Below are 18,354 nucleotides of genomic sequence, written 5' to 3' on the forward strand. Positions count from 1 at the left end.
GACAGTTTACGCAAAAATGTTCTCTCATTTCATTTGTTCCCATTGATCCATTTTACCTGCTGGAGTCTATTAAATTGTTTGCAAGTAGATCCTTTACTCTTATGTCAGCATTTGAAATAGCGGATTTAGCCTGTGGTATCCCCACCTGTACTGAAAGTTTCTAAACTTAGGTATAGGTTATTGACAAGCCATGTAAACACAGCCAGCAGAATAAATTATACTCAGAGTAGGGTGTAGAATAGTAATACAATTTTAATTTTCCATTCTCTCTAAGTATTGAATTTTGATTTACAAACAGATATAAGATAAGGAAGCATGTGTGTGTACACAAAGTGATAAAATGAAGAGATCTTATTTTACCTACAAGCTCAACCCGATAGGCTGTGGTTTCAAATCACAAAACCAGCTTTTTCATATACACAAATAAACCTGAAAATGCTATTTCTCATATGTATTTTACTCTGCAGCTTGTATAAGAAGTAATCGGAAATACATTAAGGGAAAAACAATATTACCGTATACTGTCCCTTTAAGATAGGTCTTGCTGCAAGCTCTGAGCACATATTGTGGAACTTCAGAGGAAGGCAAACTTGAAATGACCCTATGTGGTCTGGAGTTCTGCTGTTGATGTGCACTTGGCAGTTTCCAAAGATGCCTTGGATAATGTCTCACAGAAAGGAAACTGCTCCATTTCCTTCTTGAATACAATAATAATTTGCAAAAGAGATATTGTTGTCTGAAGGACAAGGCTGTTATAGTTAGTCTGGTGTAAGTGATGATAAACGGCTTTGCAATTACTATTTGCTTGTAATTGTGTTAGACTAGAGGAAAATGGTAAATATGGGATGAAAAATATAGAAAAATATAAAATAGTAGGAAACAAATAAAAAATAATAATAATAAAAAAAAACTAGACTCATCCCTAAATTCTACAGATTTGAGTGGGAAATCTAAGGGCCATAATAGTCGAAAATTGGTTAGAGCATGCAATTTTAAGACTATGTAGACCTTGCACTACTTTGTGTTTAACATCCTCAAAGAGGTTAAACACTCAGTAGAAATTATTTTCGGGCCCGTGTAGCACTGCTGGCACTGAGCAGAAATTGCCACCGATCCAACAGCGCTAATTGAACATCTGACATTTTTTTAAAATCCCATACGCGTCAATCGCTGCTGTAGACAGCAAATCTCAACAGGAGCAGCAAAGAAAGGAGAGTTGAATTTGACGTATTTCGTTATTGGGCAAGAAAAAAACGTTGTTGGAATGAAGAAAGTAATGTAATGTCAACTAATATCCAATAAAACAGCTGTAATTGAATATCTGTGTTCTTTCTTTTGAAGTATAAAGTCTTAAAGAGATGCTGCAAATACGCGAGACTCCTCATTTGGTAAAGATAACACTAAAATGGGGTGTCATGTCCATTATTTAGATAACGAAGGCCAGTAAATAAAATGCTTTATTATGACAAACCAGTTTATTTTAGACTAGTCACAATTTATAGAAGTATTAAGTGTTCTGCAACTATTGGAAAATTACAGAAGATAAACATACCTGGTGCTGAGCCCCTCATACGTATATCACAGTTACAGACAAAGAATGTTTTTAGTATCACTGCCAGCATAATCTTTGTTATATGCCTTAGCGATACTCATCACAACTGAGAAGGCTCAGTGAAGGCAGTATAAGCATGTGTCTTTACTAATAGGAGCAGGCAGTATGGCTTCTGATTAGCTGTACCTTCTAGCATCAGTACTGGAAAATCAGGGTTGGATGGGTGCTAGGGTAAGTCCGGGTACATGGGGGGGAGGGTCACTACTATTCAATATACATTCATTTGTGTATGTATATATATATATATATATATATATATATATATATATATATATATATATATATATATACTGTGTATATACACACACACACTTGTTGCTTAAAGGGATTCTAATGTTTAATGATTGCATCCTTGGAAACAATCTATGTCCTACCTGTTGGATAGATAATAATTATTTGCCTAGAAACGGGTATTCTGTAACTTTTTATTTTTTATTTATAAGATAATTGATGTTTAGTCTCAGGTGTAATTTGCAGCTTAAATAAAAAGAGATAAGCGCTCAACCTGGAAATGAACAATAGCATAATAGCTTGTTCTATGGCTAGTTACCACCCAAGGAGCAACCTCTTTTTGCTCAACATGTGAGTCTGATCCTGACTTCACAGTACAGTCCAGCCCCGAAATACCAGGAAATCCTTCTCTGAACGAGAGAAACAGCAAAACCACAGATGTACGTTTCGGCCTATTGTGGGCCTCGTCAGTGAGGTGCAGCCATATCCCTCTAGGCACACTGAGCAACGGGTCCACGTCTGGATTCCTGCATCACACTTAGGGAATTTGCAGCTTCTTTGGAGAAGTTAGATATTTGAAGTGTATGCTAAACCCGTCCCCTAGTCCTATTTATCCTTTTCCATAAAGCAGGAAGCTGCAGGACGCCGAATAACATAGAACATTCCATGTCGTTCTAAGGGCGTTAAAGCCCAGTGCTGTTAAGATAGCATGGAACGTCCTAAGGGTGTTATCGGTTAATGTTATTTTCCCTTTAAATATTTCTAAATAAATATGCCAACTAGTAAAGTGATACCCCCCCCACACACACACACACACACTAAATTTAGATTAACATGTGATTCTCTAGCTAACAGCATAGCAATTGCATGAAAATCATCACACTGACTCTCTTATGGGCACACCAAAGACGCAGCTGCTATACAGTGTATGGCGCGACAGGTGCCATAGCCGAACAAACACTTTGATCAGAAGTGAAATTGGTGGTTAATTGGATGATCAGTTTGGAATGCTTGTAGAAAACCACAAGGAGTTGACATAACATAAACAGACAACTGAGAACAATGTATTAAGCAACATGTCAGAATTCTTGGTTGTCACAGTTATTTGACGCCTGGTGTTTGTCAAGCCTTGGTTTAATACATTTTATATTTCCTTCCAATGTATTTATGTACTTGTCAAGACAGAAAGAAAATGTCCTACAAATATCAGAAAGAAAATCTTCTACAAATATATTTGAGTACACACAACTAGGTGGGCAAAGCATTAGTGGAAGATATGTTTCCCCTAAGGAATTTGTATGAGTAAACACATGCAAAGTGCCAACAGCTCTGTTCCATTTCATATGCTTTGGTAGCAAGACAATTTTTTTTTTATATAATTATTATTATTTAAGGGGCCCAGATGTTTGTTAGTTATAATACTATTTTTACTTAACATTCTATGTAACAGAATTAACTTGCTAAAAGTCACAATAATAAGGTGATCTGAAAGCAAATTTTCTGGTTATTTCCGGTTATTTTCTGCCTCTTCCTACAATTATTTTATTGCATTGTTTAGTTACCTTCTCATTAAATATTTAGAACGACAGATATGAATTAAATCTAATGTGCGTGGTGTTTTGAATGGACACAATGCATTGAGCTTTAAATGGACACTGAACCCAAATTTTTTCTTTTGTGATTCAGCAAAGCACTATTGGGAGCTAGTTTAACATATCAAGCAAGCCAATGACAGGATGTATTTATGTGCAGCCACCAATCAGCAGCTAGCTGTCATTAGTGCATTGCTGCTCCTGAGCCTACCTATTAGGTATGCTTTTCAACAAAGGATACCAAATTGTAAAGTTTGTTTAAAACGGTATGCTCCATCTGAATCATAAGTTTAATTTTGAATATTTAATTGTTATATTTGGTATTACTTGTGACGTTGATGCAACACATGGCTTTGGACTTAACCCTTAGAAAGAGCTGATAAACAATAGGTATTATTTCCCACTTATAAATATCAGAAGGTTGAATCTTAACACATATTTAAATTCAAACATTTTAAGCAGTTGTTGAAGCCCCATTGTCATGTTTTATTGTTATGTTGAATTCATTAATGTTATCATGAATAAATATCCAAAGTCATATCACTAAATTGAAGGTTGCACATGATTCCTTAGTTCACCATCATGGAATGAAATAATCTCAGTGACTCTGTTATGGGCGCACTTGACTCAATTCTCTAAAGTAAAGGGAACTGAGCCTAAATGTTCGGAGCTGACTCCTATAGAAAGTATTAAAGCTCTCTGGAACGCTGAATCTCTCAGGGGAAAGAGAATGTTACAGGAAGCATCCGGTACCAACAGCAACATTTTGCTGAAGCCCATGCAATTTAAATTGTGCTGTTTTTAATATACCTTTAAAGTCATATTTTTGCTGCATACTTTTAATTTTTTTTTATTTTTAATGCCTACTTTGATTTTAATTATTGCACACTTTTCAATATGTTTTATAAACTGTTTATTTTTGTTGGGCCCTATACTGTAATATAATCGGTGTGTATGGAAATGTAGGTTACACACTTTAGGGAACAAAATTCTGTCAAGGGCAAAATTTACCTTTAGAGAATCCTGTGAATTGCCTCTTTGCACTGATTTGTCTATTTTGAAAATTGCTTGAGAAGTGAGCTTTTAGGGAATTGGACCTTTAGAGACATTCGTTGTATTCTGAGGTTCACCAGATCCATGGCACCTGATCACCATGACACCTCAAATAACAAGCTTGATGCCTACATTTGTGAGCCATATTCTTGATCCATTGGCCGAAACTACACTGCCCTTGGATTCCTTTGTTGGGTGCTTGTAAAGGCTCTGGCCAATGGCATCTCTCTCTCGTTATCTCTAAATCTCACATTGAAAATGCCATTGTGCCACAGCTTATGGATCAGTGTTTTTACCATGCTTAATTTAAATTATGATGCTGGTAGACCCAGGGCATTAATGCTCTGAGCAGAGGCCACAACACTTTGTACCAGATATGATGCAAACACTGCAGCATGTGTACAAGCAACTGCACAACAGTAATGTAGTCCCTTGATTGAAGGTGTTTTGGGCAATGAAGGACAGTTCCATATTTTTTATATTTTTTTATTATTGTATAATGACCTATAAAAAACACACAACTGTGATTTCTCCTACTTTTGGTAAAAAGTTGCATTGGCCAAGTAATAGATTAGACTTGTCCCTATATTTACTATTGGACTAGTAATATTTTTTTTATTGGTAAACAGTAGTAATAAAGACACGCACAACATTTCTTGCCTCAAAATATTTGGTTTGGTTTCTAGATTTGCCCCTGGGGTATTAAGCCTTAGTGCTGAAATTCAGGGAGTGATCACAAGAGGAATCATTCATCTTACCTGTTAAAGGCTGTGGTCAGAGCTATAGTGATAAAGAATGTGATTTATGTGTTTGGGAAAGGAAGCACATGATGGATCCAACCTATTGAAAAGAGAGACCATAAGTAAATGAACTATTAGAGAGTCAACTATTGTAGAGTTTGCTGCTACTTTTATGGTGTCAGAAAAATCAATTTTTCAGAGATTATCCTTTTGTTCAGGTTATTGATGATAATTTGGGGCTTTTCAATGTTGCTGACTTTAGTTTGTTTTTTGAACATTTTTAGTGTTGCAATGAAGAACATTTGGCCTGACATTTAGGGTTTGAAATGTAATTGTTTAGTAAGAAATGTTTGTTTGTTTTTAATTTTGTGACCTTATGTCTAGGGTTGAATTGTTCTCTAATCTAATCCTGCACAGAACTAGAGTAACTGGAGAGCGCATAATGGGAACATAATTACATAATAATGGCCTGATATAAAGGATTGTAATACAACACAGTGTTAGTTATAATTCCTGCTAACATAACACAGAACAATGAAGCTATAATAACGCTGACATCAGCTGAGCAGAAATACTGGTTTTAAAGTTTAAATTTGCACATGTTTAGAAGCCACAGAAGAAAATTATGTCTATAGATTGGGCTTGAAATTTCAACTAGTCCCAGACGAGTAAGAAATTGCACCAGAAAAGTAAGACTTTTTCTCCAACATAGGTGTGTCCGGTCCACGGCGTCATCCTTACTTGTGGGATATTCTCTTCCCCAACAGGAAATGGCAAAGAGCCCAGCAAAGCTGGTCACATGATCCCTCCTAGGCTCCGCCTTCCCCAGTCATTCTCTTTGCCGTTGTACAGGCAACATCTCCACGGAGATGGCTTAGAGTTTTTTAGTGTTTAACTGTAGTTTTTATTATTCAATCAAGAGTTTGTTATTTTAAAATAGTGCTGGTATGTACTATTTACTCTGAAACAGAAAAGAGATGAAGATTTCTGTTTGTAAGAGGAAAATGATTTTAGCAACCGTTACTAAAATCGATGGCTGTTTCCACACAGGACTGTTGAGAGGAATTAACTTCAGTTGGGGGAACAGTGAGCAGACTTTTGCTGCTTGAGGTATGACACATTCTAACAAGACGATGTAATGCTGGAAGCTGTCATTTTCCCTATGGGATCCGGTAAGCCATTTTTATTACAGAAAGAAAAAAAGGGCTTCACAAGGGCTTTTAAGACTGTAGACATTTTCTGGGCTAAATCGATTTATATATAAGCATATTTTATACTCCATAGCCTTGAGGAATTATTTTAATCTTGGGAATTATGTAAAATAACCGGCAGGCACTGTATTGGACACCTTACTCTCTAGGGGCTTTCCCTAATCATAGGCAGAGTCTCATTTTCGCGCCTCTATTGCGCACTTGTTTTTGGGAAGCATGACATGCAGATGCATGTGTTAGGAGCTCTGATACATAGAAAAGACTTTCTGAAGGCGTCATTTGGTATCGTATTCCCCTTTGGGCTTGGTTGGGTCTCAGCAAAGCAGATACCAGGGACTGTAAAGGGGTTAAATATAAAAACGGCTCCGGTTCCGTTATTTTAAGGGTTAAAGCTTCCAAATTGGGTGTGCAATACTTTTAAGGCTTTAAGACACTGTGGTGAAATTTTGGTGAATTTTGAACAATTCCTTCATACTTTTTCACAATTGCAGTAATAAAGTGTGTTCAGTTTAAAATTTAAAGTGACAGTAACGGTTTATTTTAAAACGTTTTTTGTACTTTGTTATCAAGTTTATGCCTGTTTAACATGTATGAACTACCAGATAGACTGTGTTCTGAATGTGGGGAAGCCAAGGTTCCTTCTCATTTAAATAGATGTGATTTATGTGACACAAAATTTAGAGAAAATGATGCCCAAGATGATTCCTCAAGTGAGGGGAGTAAGCATGGTACTGCATCATCCCCTCCTTCGTCTACACCAGTCTTGCCCACACAGGAGGCCCCTAGTACATCTAGTGCGCCAATACTCCTTACTATGCAACAATTAACGGCTGTAATGGATAATTCTATCAAAAACATTTTAGCCAAAATGCCCACTTATCAGCGAAAGCGCGACTGCTCTGTTTTAGAAAATACTGAAGAGCATGAGGACGCTGATGATATTGGTTCTGAAGTGCCCCTACACCAGTCTGAGGGGGCCAGGGAGGTTTTGTCTGAGGGAGAAATTTCAGATTCAGGGAAAATTTCTCAACATGCTGAACCTGATGTGATTACATTTAAATTTAAACTGGAACATCTCCGCGCTCTGCTTAAGGAGGTGTTATCTACTCTGGATGATTGTGAGAATTTGGTCATTCCAGAGAAACTATGTAAAATGGACAAGTTCCTAGAGGTCCCGGGGCCCCCCGAAGCTTTTCCTATACCCAAGCGGGTGGCGGACATTGTAAATAAAGAATGGGAAAGGCCCGGTATACCTTTCGTCCCTCCCCCCATATTTAAAAAATTGTTTCCTATGGTCGACCCCAGAAAGGACTTATGGCAGACAGTCCCCAAGGTCGAGGGGGCGGTTTCTACTCTAAACAAACGCACCACTATACCTATAGAAGATAGTTGTGCTTTCAAAGATCCTATGGATAAAAAATTAGAAGGTTTGCTTAAAAAGATGTTTGTTCAGCAAGGTTACCTTCTACAACCAATTTCATGCATTGTTCCTGTCACTACAGCAGCGTGTTTCTGGTTCGATGAACTAGAAAAGGCGCTCAATAATAATTCTTCTTCTTATGAGGAGATTATGGACAGAATTCATGCTCTCAAATTGGCTAATTCTTTCACCCTAGACGCCACTTTGCAATTGGCTAGGTTAGCGGCGAAAAATTCTGGTTTTGCTATTGTGGCGCGCAGAGCGCTTTGGCTAAAATCTTGGTCAGCGGATGCGTCTTCCAAGAACAAATTGCTTAACATTCCTTTCAAGGGGAAAACGCTGTTTGGCCCTGACTTGAAAGAGATTATCTCTGATATCACTGGGGGCAAGGGGCACGCCCTTCCTCAGGATAGGTCTTTCAAGGCCAAAAATAAACCTAATTTTCGTCCCTTTCGCAGAAACGGACCAGCCCCAAGTGCTACGTCCTCTAAGCAAGAGGGTAATACTTCTCAAGCCAAGCCAGCCTGGAGACCAATGCAAGGCTGGAACAAAGGAAAGCAGGCCAAGAAACCTGCCACTACTACCAAGACAGCATGAGATGTTGGCCCCCGATCCGGGACCGGATCTGGTGGGGGGCAGACTCTCTCTCTTCGCTCAGGCTTGGGCAAGAGATGTTCTGGATCCTTGGGCACTAGAAATAGTCTCCCAAGGTTATCTTCTGGAATTCAAGGGGCCTCCCCCAAGGGGGAGGTTCCACAGGTCTCAATTGTCTTCAGACCACATAAAAAAACAGGCATTCTTACATTGTGTAGAAGACCTGTTAAAAATGGGAGTGATTCATCCTGTTCCATTAGGAGAAAAAGGGATGGGGTTCTACTCCAATCTGTTCGTAGTTCCCAAAAAAGAGGGAACATTCAGACCAATCTTAGATCTCAAGATCCTAAACAAGTTTCTCAAGGTTCCATCGTTCAAAATGGAAACCATTCGAACAATTCTTCCTTCCATCCAGGAAGGTCAATTCATGACCACGGTGGATTTAAAGGATGCGTATCTACATATTCCTATCCACAAGGAACATCATCGGTTCCTAAGGTTCGCATTCCTGGACAAGCATTACCAGTTTGTGGCACTTCTGTTCGGATTAGCCACTGCTCCAAGAATTTTCACAAAGGTACTAGGGTCCCTTCTAGCGGTGCTAAGACCAAGGGGCATTGCAGTAGTACCTTACTTGGACGACATTCTGATTCAAGCGTCGTCCCTTCCTCAAGCAAAGGCTCACACGGACATTGTCCTGGCCTTTCTCAGATCTCACGGGTGGAAAGTGAACGTAGAAAAAAGTTCTCTATCTCCGTCAACAAGGGTTCCCTTCTTGGGAACAATAATAGACTCCTTAGAAATGAGGATTTTTCTGACAGAGGCCAGAAAATCAAAACTTATAAACTCTTGTCAAATACTTCATTCTGTTCCTCTTCCTTCCATAGCGCAGTGCATGGAAGTAATAGGTTTGATGGTAGCGGCAATGGACATAGTTCCTTTTGTGCGAATTCATCTAAGACCATTACAACTGTGCATGCTCAGTCAGTGGAATGGGGACTATACAGACTTGTCTCCGACGATACAAGTAGATCAGAGGACCAGAGATTCACTCCGTTGGTGGCTGTCCCTGGACAACCTGTCACAGGGGATGAGCTTCCGCAGACCAGAGTGGGTCATTGTCACGACCGACGCCAGTCTGGTGGGCTGGGGCGCGGTCTGGGGACCCCTGAAAGCTCAGGGTCTTTGGTCTCGGGAAGAATCTCTTCTCCCGATAAATATTCTGGAACTGAGAGCGATATTCAATGCTCTCAAGGCTTGGCCTCAGCTAGCAAAGGCCAAGTTCATACGGTTTCAATCAGACAACATGACGACTGTTGCGTACATCAACCATCAGGGGGGAACAAGGAGTTCCCTGGCGATGGAAGAAGTGACCAAAATCATTCAATGGGCGGAGACTCACTCCTGCCACTTGTCTGCAATCCACATCCCAGGAGTGGAAAATTGGGAAGCGGATTTTCTGAGTCGTCAGACATTTCATCCGGGGGAGTGGGAACTCCATCCGGAAATCTTTGCCCAAATTACTCAATTGTGGGGCATTCCAGACATGGATCTGATGGCCTCTCGTCAGAACTTCAAGGTTCCTTGCTACGGGTCCAGATCCAGGGATCCCAAGGCGACTCTAGTAGATGCACTAGTAGCACCTTGGACCTTCAAACTAGCTTATGTATTCCCGCCGTTTCCTCTCATCCCCAGGCTGGTAGCCAGGATCAATCAGGAGAGGGCATCGGTGATCTTGATAGCTCCTGCGTGGCCACGCAGGACTTGGTATGCAGACCTGGTGAATATGTCATCGGCTCCACCATGGAAGCTACCTTTGAGACGAGACCTTCTTGTTCAAGGTCCGTTCGAACATCCGAATCTGGTCTCACTCCAACTAACTGCTTGGAGATTGAACGCTTGATCTTATCAAAGCGAGGGTTCTCAGATTCTGTCATTGATACTCTTGTTCAGGCCAGACAGCCTGTAACTAGAAAAATCTACCACAAAATATGGAAAAAATATATCTGTTGGTGTGAATCTAAAGGATTCCCTTGGGACAAGATAAAAATTCCTAAGATTCTATCCTTTCTTCAAGAAGGTTTGGAGAAAGGATTATCTGCAAGTTCTTTGAAGGGACAGATTTCTGCCTTGTCTGTGTTACTTCACAAAAAGCTGGCAGCTGTGCCAGATGTTCAAGCCTTTGTTCAGGCTCTGGTTAGAATCAAGCCTGTTTACAAACCTTTGACTCCTCCTTGGAGTCTCAATTTAGTTCTTTCAGTTCTTCAGGGGGTTCCGTTTGAACCCTTACATTCCGTTGATATTAAGTTATTATCTTGGAAAGTTTTGTTTTTGGTTGCAATTTCTTCTGCTAGAAGAGTTTCAGAATTATCTGCTCTGCAGTGTTCTCCTCCTTATCTGGTGTTCCATGCAGATAAGGTGGTTTTGCGTACTAAACCTGGTTTTCTTCCGAAAGTTGTTTCTAACAAAAACATTAACCAGGAGATAGTCGTGCCTTCTTTGTGTCCGAATCCAGTTTCAAAGAAGGAACGTTTGTTGCACAATTTGGATGTAGTGCGTGCTCTAAAATTCTATTTAGATGCTACAAAGGATTTTAGACAAACATCTTCCTTGTTTGTTGTTTATTCTGGTAAAAGGAGAAGTCAAAAAGCAACTTCTACCTCTCTCTCTTTTTGGCTTAAAAGCATCATCAGATTGGCTTACGAGACTGCCGGATGGCAGCCTCCTGAAAGAATCACAGCTCATTCCACTAGGGCTGTGGCTTCCACATGGGCCTTCAAGAACGAGGCTTCTGTTGATCAGATATGTAAGGCAGCGACTTGGTCTTCACTGCACACTTTTACTAAATTTTACAAGTTTGATACTTTTGCTTCTTCTGAGGCTATTTTTGGGATAAAGGTTTTGCAAGCCGTGGTGCCTTCCATCTAGGTGACCTGATTTGCTCCCTCCCTTCATCCGTGTCCTAAAGCTTTGGTATTGGTTCCCACAAGTAAGGATGACGCCGTGGACCGGACACACCTATGTTGGAGAAAACAGAATTTATTTTTACCTTATAAATTATTTTCTCCAAGGGTGTGTCCGGTCCACGGCCCGCCCTGGTTTTTTTAATCAGGTCTGATAATTTATTTTCTTTAACTACAGTCACCACGGTATCATATGGTTTCTCCTATGCAAATATTCCTCCTTTACGTCGGTCGAATGACTGGGGAAGGCGGAGCCTAGGAGGGATCATGTGACCAGCTTTGCTGGGCTCTTTGCCATTTCCTGTTGGGGAAGAGAATATCCCACAAGTAAGGATGACGCCGTGGACCGGACACACCGTTGGAGAAAGTAATTTATCAGGTAAACATAAATTCTGTTTTTCCTGTATGTACTAGATACTTTTTCGCTCTGGGCTACTACGTTTTAACCTCTAATTTTATCTATAGATCTATCATCTATCTATTATTTATCTATCATCTATCTTATCTGTCTATCATCTATCTAATCTATCTGTCTATATGTAGAATATTCAGAAAATATAGAAACCAGAAGTAAAGTTTTAAAGTGAAAGTTAGTTTTGAGATTTAATATTAATGCTAGGGATGGGCGAATGTTTTGCAACATTCGAAAAATGAAACAAATGTTAACACATTTGTTCGTTCGAATCAAATTTTGAATGTTAACATAACATTCTAACATTCGATTTTTGAATGTTCGGTTTCTAATTTTACGATTACATACAAAAATATTCGAATTTATATATTTGTAATAGTATTTCTAATGCTTTCTTTAAATGTAATATTTAAATTATGCAATATTCGATCAAAATAGAAACATTCAAATTGATATATTTGTATCTATTATGTATCAATTTACTAGATTCCCTACCATATGAACTATTGAACTGAACGCCGATCCGAAATTATTGATCATGAACGCACATTTATAGAGGCAGAGAATTTGGAATATGTGATGCCACTATTTAGCTGCCAAATACAATCATGTAAACATTTCTTTTTTTTAACTTTTTTGCAAACTTGATATTATTTACACACAACTATTGCAGTCGCATGAAAAATAGTTGTAAAAACTTCTCTGTGATCCCTTTGTTCAAAAAATAGCAGATATGCATGCCATTGTGTTTTTGGTAATTTAAAAGGCTCTTAATTGCAGCAGCGCACCATACCTTTAAAACTCCTGGCAGTGAAGGGGTTAATCAGCTGCTAAGCATAATATTTTCTGTAGTGTAGGGAATACCTTCCACCTAATCCCTACCAAACAGCTCCTTCCCCACACACTAGTCATCACCATCTTGGCTACAGGCAGACAAACCTGCCAGCATGCAGTTTAGGGCTTTTTTTGTTTAAAATGTAAGTAGTTTATTTTTAATTTCTGTAGTGTAGGGTTCCTTTCTCACCCTCCCACCTCCTTGATTCCCCTTCCCCTGTTTCCTGTCATCTTTGTTACCGGCATGTAGTCTTCCAGTAACAACTTAGTGTGTGTTTATTTATTATTATTTATTTTTATTTTATCTTTTTTTCTGTAGTGTAAGGTCCCCCTCACCCTCCCCACCACCCCACTTTTGCTGTAGTTTAGAGAACCCCGGGCCTCCCTCTTTCCATTTCACATCTCCCACTGGCACCAACGGATGACCGTTACAGGCCGTGACACAGACAGTTTCACTGTCTGTAATGATCGGGCATCTGGCTTCATATAATAACCGAGCACTGATTATGCTCCGTTGCCATATAAAGGCATGGTGCCTAAAGTCCACAAACAGCAAGTCTTGGTTGTCACTTGAAAATAAAGATTGCTTGGACTTTCTAAGTGTCCGCCGTAGATCTACGTTATGTGGTACGCTGTGCTTTGCACTGCATATCATAGATCATTTAAAATAAATGGTTTGAAATACTACAACCAAAACCTATTATAATAATTTGTTCTTTTTGTTTTGAGTATGTTGTGTATCGTTGATGAAGTGTCCCTTTTTCTCCCCCCCTCAGGTCTCCTCACCCTGTGATAAATACATTTCTTTCATGTAATTGGCAAGAGTCCATGAGCTAGTGACGTATGGGATATACATTCCTACCAGGAGGGGCAAAGTTTCCCAAACCTCAAAATGCCTATAAATACACCCCTCACCACACCCACAATTCAGGTTTACAAACTTTGCCTCCTATGGAGGTGGTTAAGTAAGTTTGTGCTAGATTTCTACGTTGATATGCGCTTCTCAGCAGGCTGAAGCCCGGTTTTCCTCTCAGAGTGCAGTGAATGTCAGAGGGATGTGAAGAGAGTATTGCCTATTTGAATACCATGGTCTTCCTCTAGGGGATCTATTTCATAGGTTCTCTGTTATCGGTCGTAGAGATTTCTTCTCCTACCTCCCTTTTCAGATCGACGATATACTCTTGTATACCATTACCTCTACTGATTCTCATTTCAGTACTGGTTTGGCTATCTACTATATGTAGATGAGTGTCTTAGGGTAAGTAAGTCTTATTTCTATTCATGACACTCTAAGCTATGGTTGGGCACTTTATATGTAAAGTTCTAAATATATGTGTTAAACTTATATTTGCCATGATTCAGGATAATCAGTATTCCTTCTTTCAGACTGTCAGTTTCATTTTTTGGGAAAATGCATATGAATTTATATTTTTCTTACCTTAAAAATTTTCAATTTACTTTTTTTTCTAAAATTGCGGGCTGTTAGGCTCGCGGGTGCAGAAAATGCTTCAATTTATTGCGTCATTTTTGGCGCAAGACTTTTTGGCGCTAAAAATTCGTAATTTCCGGCGTCATAGTTGACACCGGAAGTTTTCACGCAGTTGCGTAATTTTTGACGTATGTGTGTTGCGGACGTTTTTGGCGCCAAAAAATATGGATGTCATTCTTGGCGCCAAATAATGTAGGCGTTATACTTGGCGCCAAAAATGTGGGCGTCATACTTGGCGCCAGTTTTTTTCACATTATTTCAGTCTCACTTTTTAGTTGCTTCTGGTTTCTAGAGGCTTGTTTTGGTTTGCATTTTTTCCCATTCCTGAAACTGTCATTTAAGGAATTTGATAATTTTGCTTTATATGTTGTTTTTTCTATTACATATTGCAAGATGTCACTACCTGACCCTGGATCAGAATCTACTTCTGGAAAGACACTGCCTGATGTCGGTTCTACCAAAGCTAAGTGCATTTGTTGTAAACTTTTGGTAACTGTTCCTCCGGCTGTAGTTTGGATGTAAACTATCAAACGCAGATAATATTTCCATTAGTAATAATCCATTACCTGTTGTTGTTCCTTCAACATCTAATGTTCAGGATGTTCCTGTTAATGTAAGAGAATTTGTTTCTAATTCTATTCAGAAGGCTCTGTCTGTTATTCCTCCTTCTAGTAAACGTAAGAGGTCTTTTAAAACTTCTCATATTTCAGATGAATTTTTAAATGACCGCCATCATTCTGACTTATCTATTTCTGATGAGGATCTATCTGGTTCAGAAGATTCTGCCTCAGATATTGACACTGATAAATCATCATATTTGTTTAAGATGGGGTTTATTCGTTCTTTACTTAAAGAAGTGTTGATTGCTTTAGATATGAAGGAGTCTAGTCCTCTTGATATTAAAACTAATAAGCATTTAAATTCAGATTTTAAACCTCATGTAGTTATTCCAGAAGTTTTTCCAGTTCCTGATGCTATTTCAGAGGTAATTGCTATGGAATGGAATAGTCTGGGTACTTCATTTACTCCTTCTCCAAGGTTTAAGAAATTGTACCCTTTGCCATCTGATAGATTAGAGTTTTGGGATAAAATCCCCAAAGTTGATGGGGCTATCTCTACTCTTGCTAAACGTACTACTATTCCTACGGCAGATAGTACTTCTTTTAAGGATCCTTTAGATAGGAAGCTTGAATCCTTTCTAAGGAAGGCTTATTTATGTTCAGGTAATCTTCTTAGACCTGCTATTTCTTTGGCTCTCCAGCTTTGTATGCTGAACCAATGGTGCAGGGATTATACAAAGATATCACAATTAATATCCTTAAATCCCAATGTTCGATCTTCTCTGACTTGGTGGTTGGATCACCATTGTTTAATTCAAGGGGCCTCTTTTGTTCGTCCAACCTGGACTGTGATCTCAACAGATGCGAGTCTTTCAGGTTGGGGAGCTGTATGGGGATCTCTGACAGTGCAGGGGGTTTGGGAATCTCAGGAGGCGAGATTACCAATCAACATTTTGGAACTCTGTGCGATTTTCAGAGCTCTTCAGTTCTGGCCTCTTCTGAAGAGAGAATCGTTTATTTGTTTTCAGACAGACAATGTCACAACTGTGGCATATGTCAATCATCAAGGTGGGACTCACTGTCCTCAGGCTATGATAGAAGTATCTTGGATACTTGTATGGGCGGAATCCAGCTCCTGTGTAATTTCTGCGGTTCACATCCCAGGTATAGACAATTGGGAAGCGGATTATCTCAGTCGCCAGACGTCACATCCGGGCGAATGGTCTCTTCACCCAGAGGTATTTCTTCAGATTGTTCAAATCTGGGGACTTCCAGAAATAGATCTGATGGCCTCTCATCTAAACAAGAAACTTCCCAGGTATCTGTCCAGATCCAGGGATCCTCAGGCGGAAGCGGTGGACGCGTTGTCACTTCCTTGGAATTATCAACCTACTTATATCTTTCCGCCTCTAGTTCTTCCAAAAGTGATTTCCAAAATCCTAATGGAGCGTTTGTTTGTACTGCTGGTAGCTCCAGCATGGCCACACAGGTTTTGGTATGCGGATCTCGTTCGGATGGCCAGTTGCCAACCTTGGATACTTCCGTTAAGGCCAGACCTTCTATCTCAAGGCCCATTTTTCCATCAGGATCTCAAATCATTAAATTTGAAGGTATGGAGATTGAACGCTTAATACTTAGTCATAGAGGTTTCTCTGATTTAGTAATTAATACTATGTTACAGGCTGGTAAATCTGTGTCTAGAAAGATCTATTACCGAGTTTGGAAGACTTACATTTCTTGGTGTTCTTCTCATAAATTCTCTTGGCATTCTTTTAGAATTCCTAGAATTTTACAGTTTCTTCAGGATGGTTTGGAAAAAGGTTTGTCTGCAAGTTCCTTGAAAGAACAAATCTCTTCTCTTTCTGTACTTTTTCACAGAAAGATTGCTAATCATCCTGATATTCTTTGTTTTGTACAGGCTTTGGTTCGTATTAAGCCTTTCATTAAGTCAATTTCTCCTCCTTGGAGTCTTAATTTGGTTCTGAGGGCTTTACAGGCTCCTCCGTTTGAACCTATGCATTCTAAATTACTTTCTTGGAAAGTTTTATTCCTTTTGGCCATCTCTTCTGCTAGAAGAGTTTCTGAGTTATCTGCCCTTTCTTGTGATTCTCCTTTTCTGATTTTTCATCAGGATAAGGCGGTCCCTTCTTTGTGTCCTAATCCTAAGAATTCTCTGGAGAGATCTTTACATTCTTTGGAAGTAGTTAGAGCTTTGAAATATGTTGAAGCTACTAAAGATTTCAGGAAGACTTCTAGTCTATTTGTTATCTTTTCTGGTTCTAGGAAAGGTCAGAAGGCTTCTGCCATTTCTTTGGCATCTTGGTTGAAGTCTTTGATTCATCATGCTTATGTGGAGTCGGGTAAATCCCTGCCTCAAATGATTACGGCTCATTCTACTAGGTCAGTTTCTACTTCCTGGGCTTTTAAGAATGAAGCTTCTGTTGATCAGATTTGCAAAGCAGCAACTTGGTCTTCTTTGCATACTTTTACTAAATTCTACCATTTTGATGTTTTTTCTTCTTCTGAAGCAGTTTTTGGTAGAAAAGTACTTCAGGCAGCTGTTTCAGTTTGATTCTTCTGCTTATAATTTCATTTTTTTCATTATAAGATTAAAACTTTTTGATTTGGGTTATGGATCATTTTTTCAGCGGAATTGGCTGTCTTTATTTTATCCCTCCCTCTCTAGTGACTCTTGCGTGGAATTTCCACATCTTGGGTATCTGCTATCCCATACGTCACTAGCTCATGGACTCTTGCCAATTACATGAAAGAAAACATAATTTATGTAAGAACTTACCTGATAAATTAATTTCTTTCATATTGACAAGAGTCCATGAGACCCACCCTTTTTTTGTGGTGGTTATGATTTTTTTTATAAAGCACAATTATTCCAATTCCTTGTTTGATGCTTTTGGTCCTTTCTTATCACCCCACTTCTTGGCTATTCGTTAAACTGAATTGTGGGTGTGGTGAGGGGTGTATTTATAGGCATTTTGAGGTTTGGGAAACTTTGCCCCTCCTGGTAGGAATGTATATCCCATACGTCACTAGCTCATGGACTCTTGCCAATATGAAAGAAATGAATTTATCAGGTAAGTTCTTACATAAATTATGTTTTTGAAATACAAATGAGTAATACAATAGTATGATGTCCTAAATTCCAGAAGGGTTTCTGCAAAATTTTAATAACAGTATGAAGTTTAAGTTAATTCCAGAAGTTATGAAAATCCATTTTTTTCCCCACAATGTGATTTTCTTTAAGTTCTCTCCTCTTTCAGAGTTTTTATGTATATCTTATCTTCTCTTTTACAGTGTTCTGGGTCATGAAACTTAATCCTCAGCAAGCTCCATTATATGTAAGTAGAAATTGTTGTAATATGTAATCTGCTTATTAACTAATTAAATAAAATAATTAGCACCAAAATATATGTAGCAGATATTTTTATGCATTTGAACTGCTATTTGGGTGTAGAGTGAGGGAACTTTTAAATTTAGTTTGGGCGGTAGGGGAAGAGGTACTGCATGGCAGAGATGTTTGTATTGGAATGTGTCCTGAAACTTAGGGACACAATGCAGACTAACTGCACTGACACATGAGAATTCTAAAGGAGAACAATCTCAGCAAAAATATTACTATCTTATT

General features: G+C 38.9%; 1 protein-coding gene across 7 annotated transcripts in view; it reads left to right on the top strand.

Annotated features, from left to right (window-relative positions):
* Nucleotides 1–18,354, top strand: part of AKAP13 (A-kinase anchoring protein 13) — a 521,925-nt gene that overhangs the window by 98,837 nt on the left and 404,734 nt on the right. For all 7 annotated transcript variants that reach the window (XM_053717637.1, XM_053717639.1, XM_053717640.1 and 4 more), the window contains one exon: nucleotides 18,024–18,067. In XM_053717637.1, the coding sequence (XP_053573612.1) occupies nucleotides 18,035–18,067 (33 nt within the window). In that variant the 5' untranslated portion in view covers nucleotides 18,024–18,034. The remainder of the gene's footprint in view (nucleotides 1–18,023; nucleotides 18,068–18,354) is intronic.

The sequence above is a fragment of the Bombina bombina genome, chromosome 6 (genome assembly GCF_027579735.1).
Source record: "Bombina bombina isolate aBomBom1 chromosome 6, aBomBom1.pri, whole genome shotgun sequence".
Classification (NCBI taxonomy): Eukaryota; Metazoa; Chordata; class Amphibia; order Anura; family Bombinatoridae; genus Bombina; species Bombina bombina.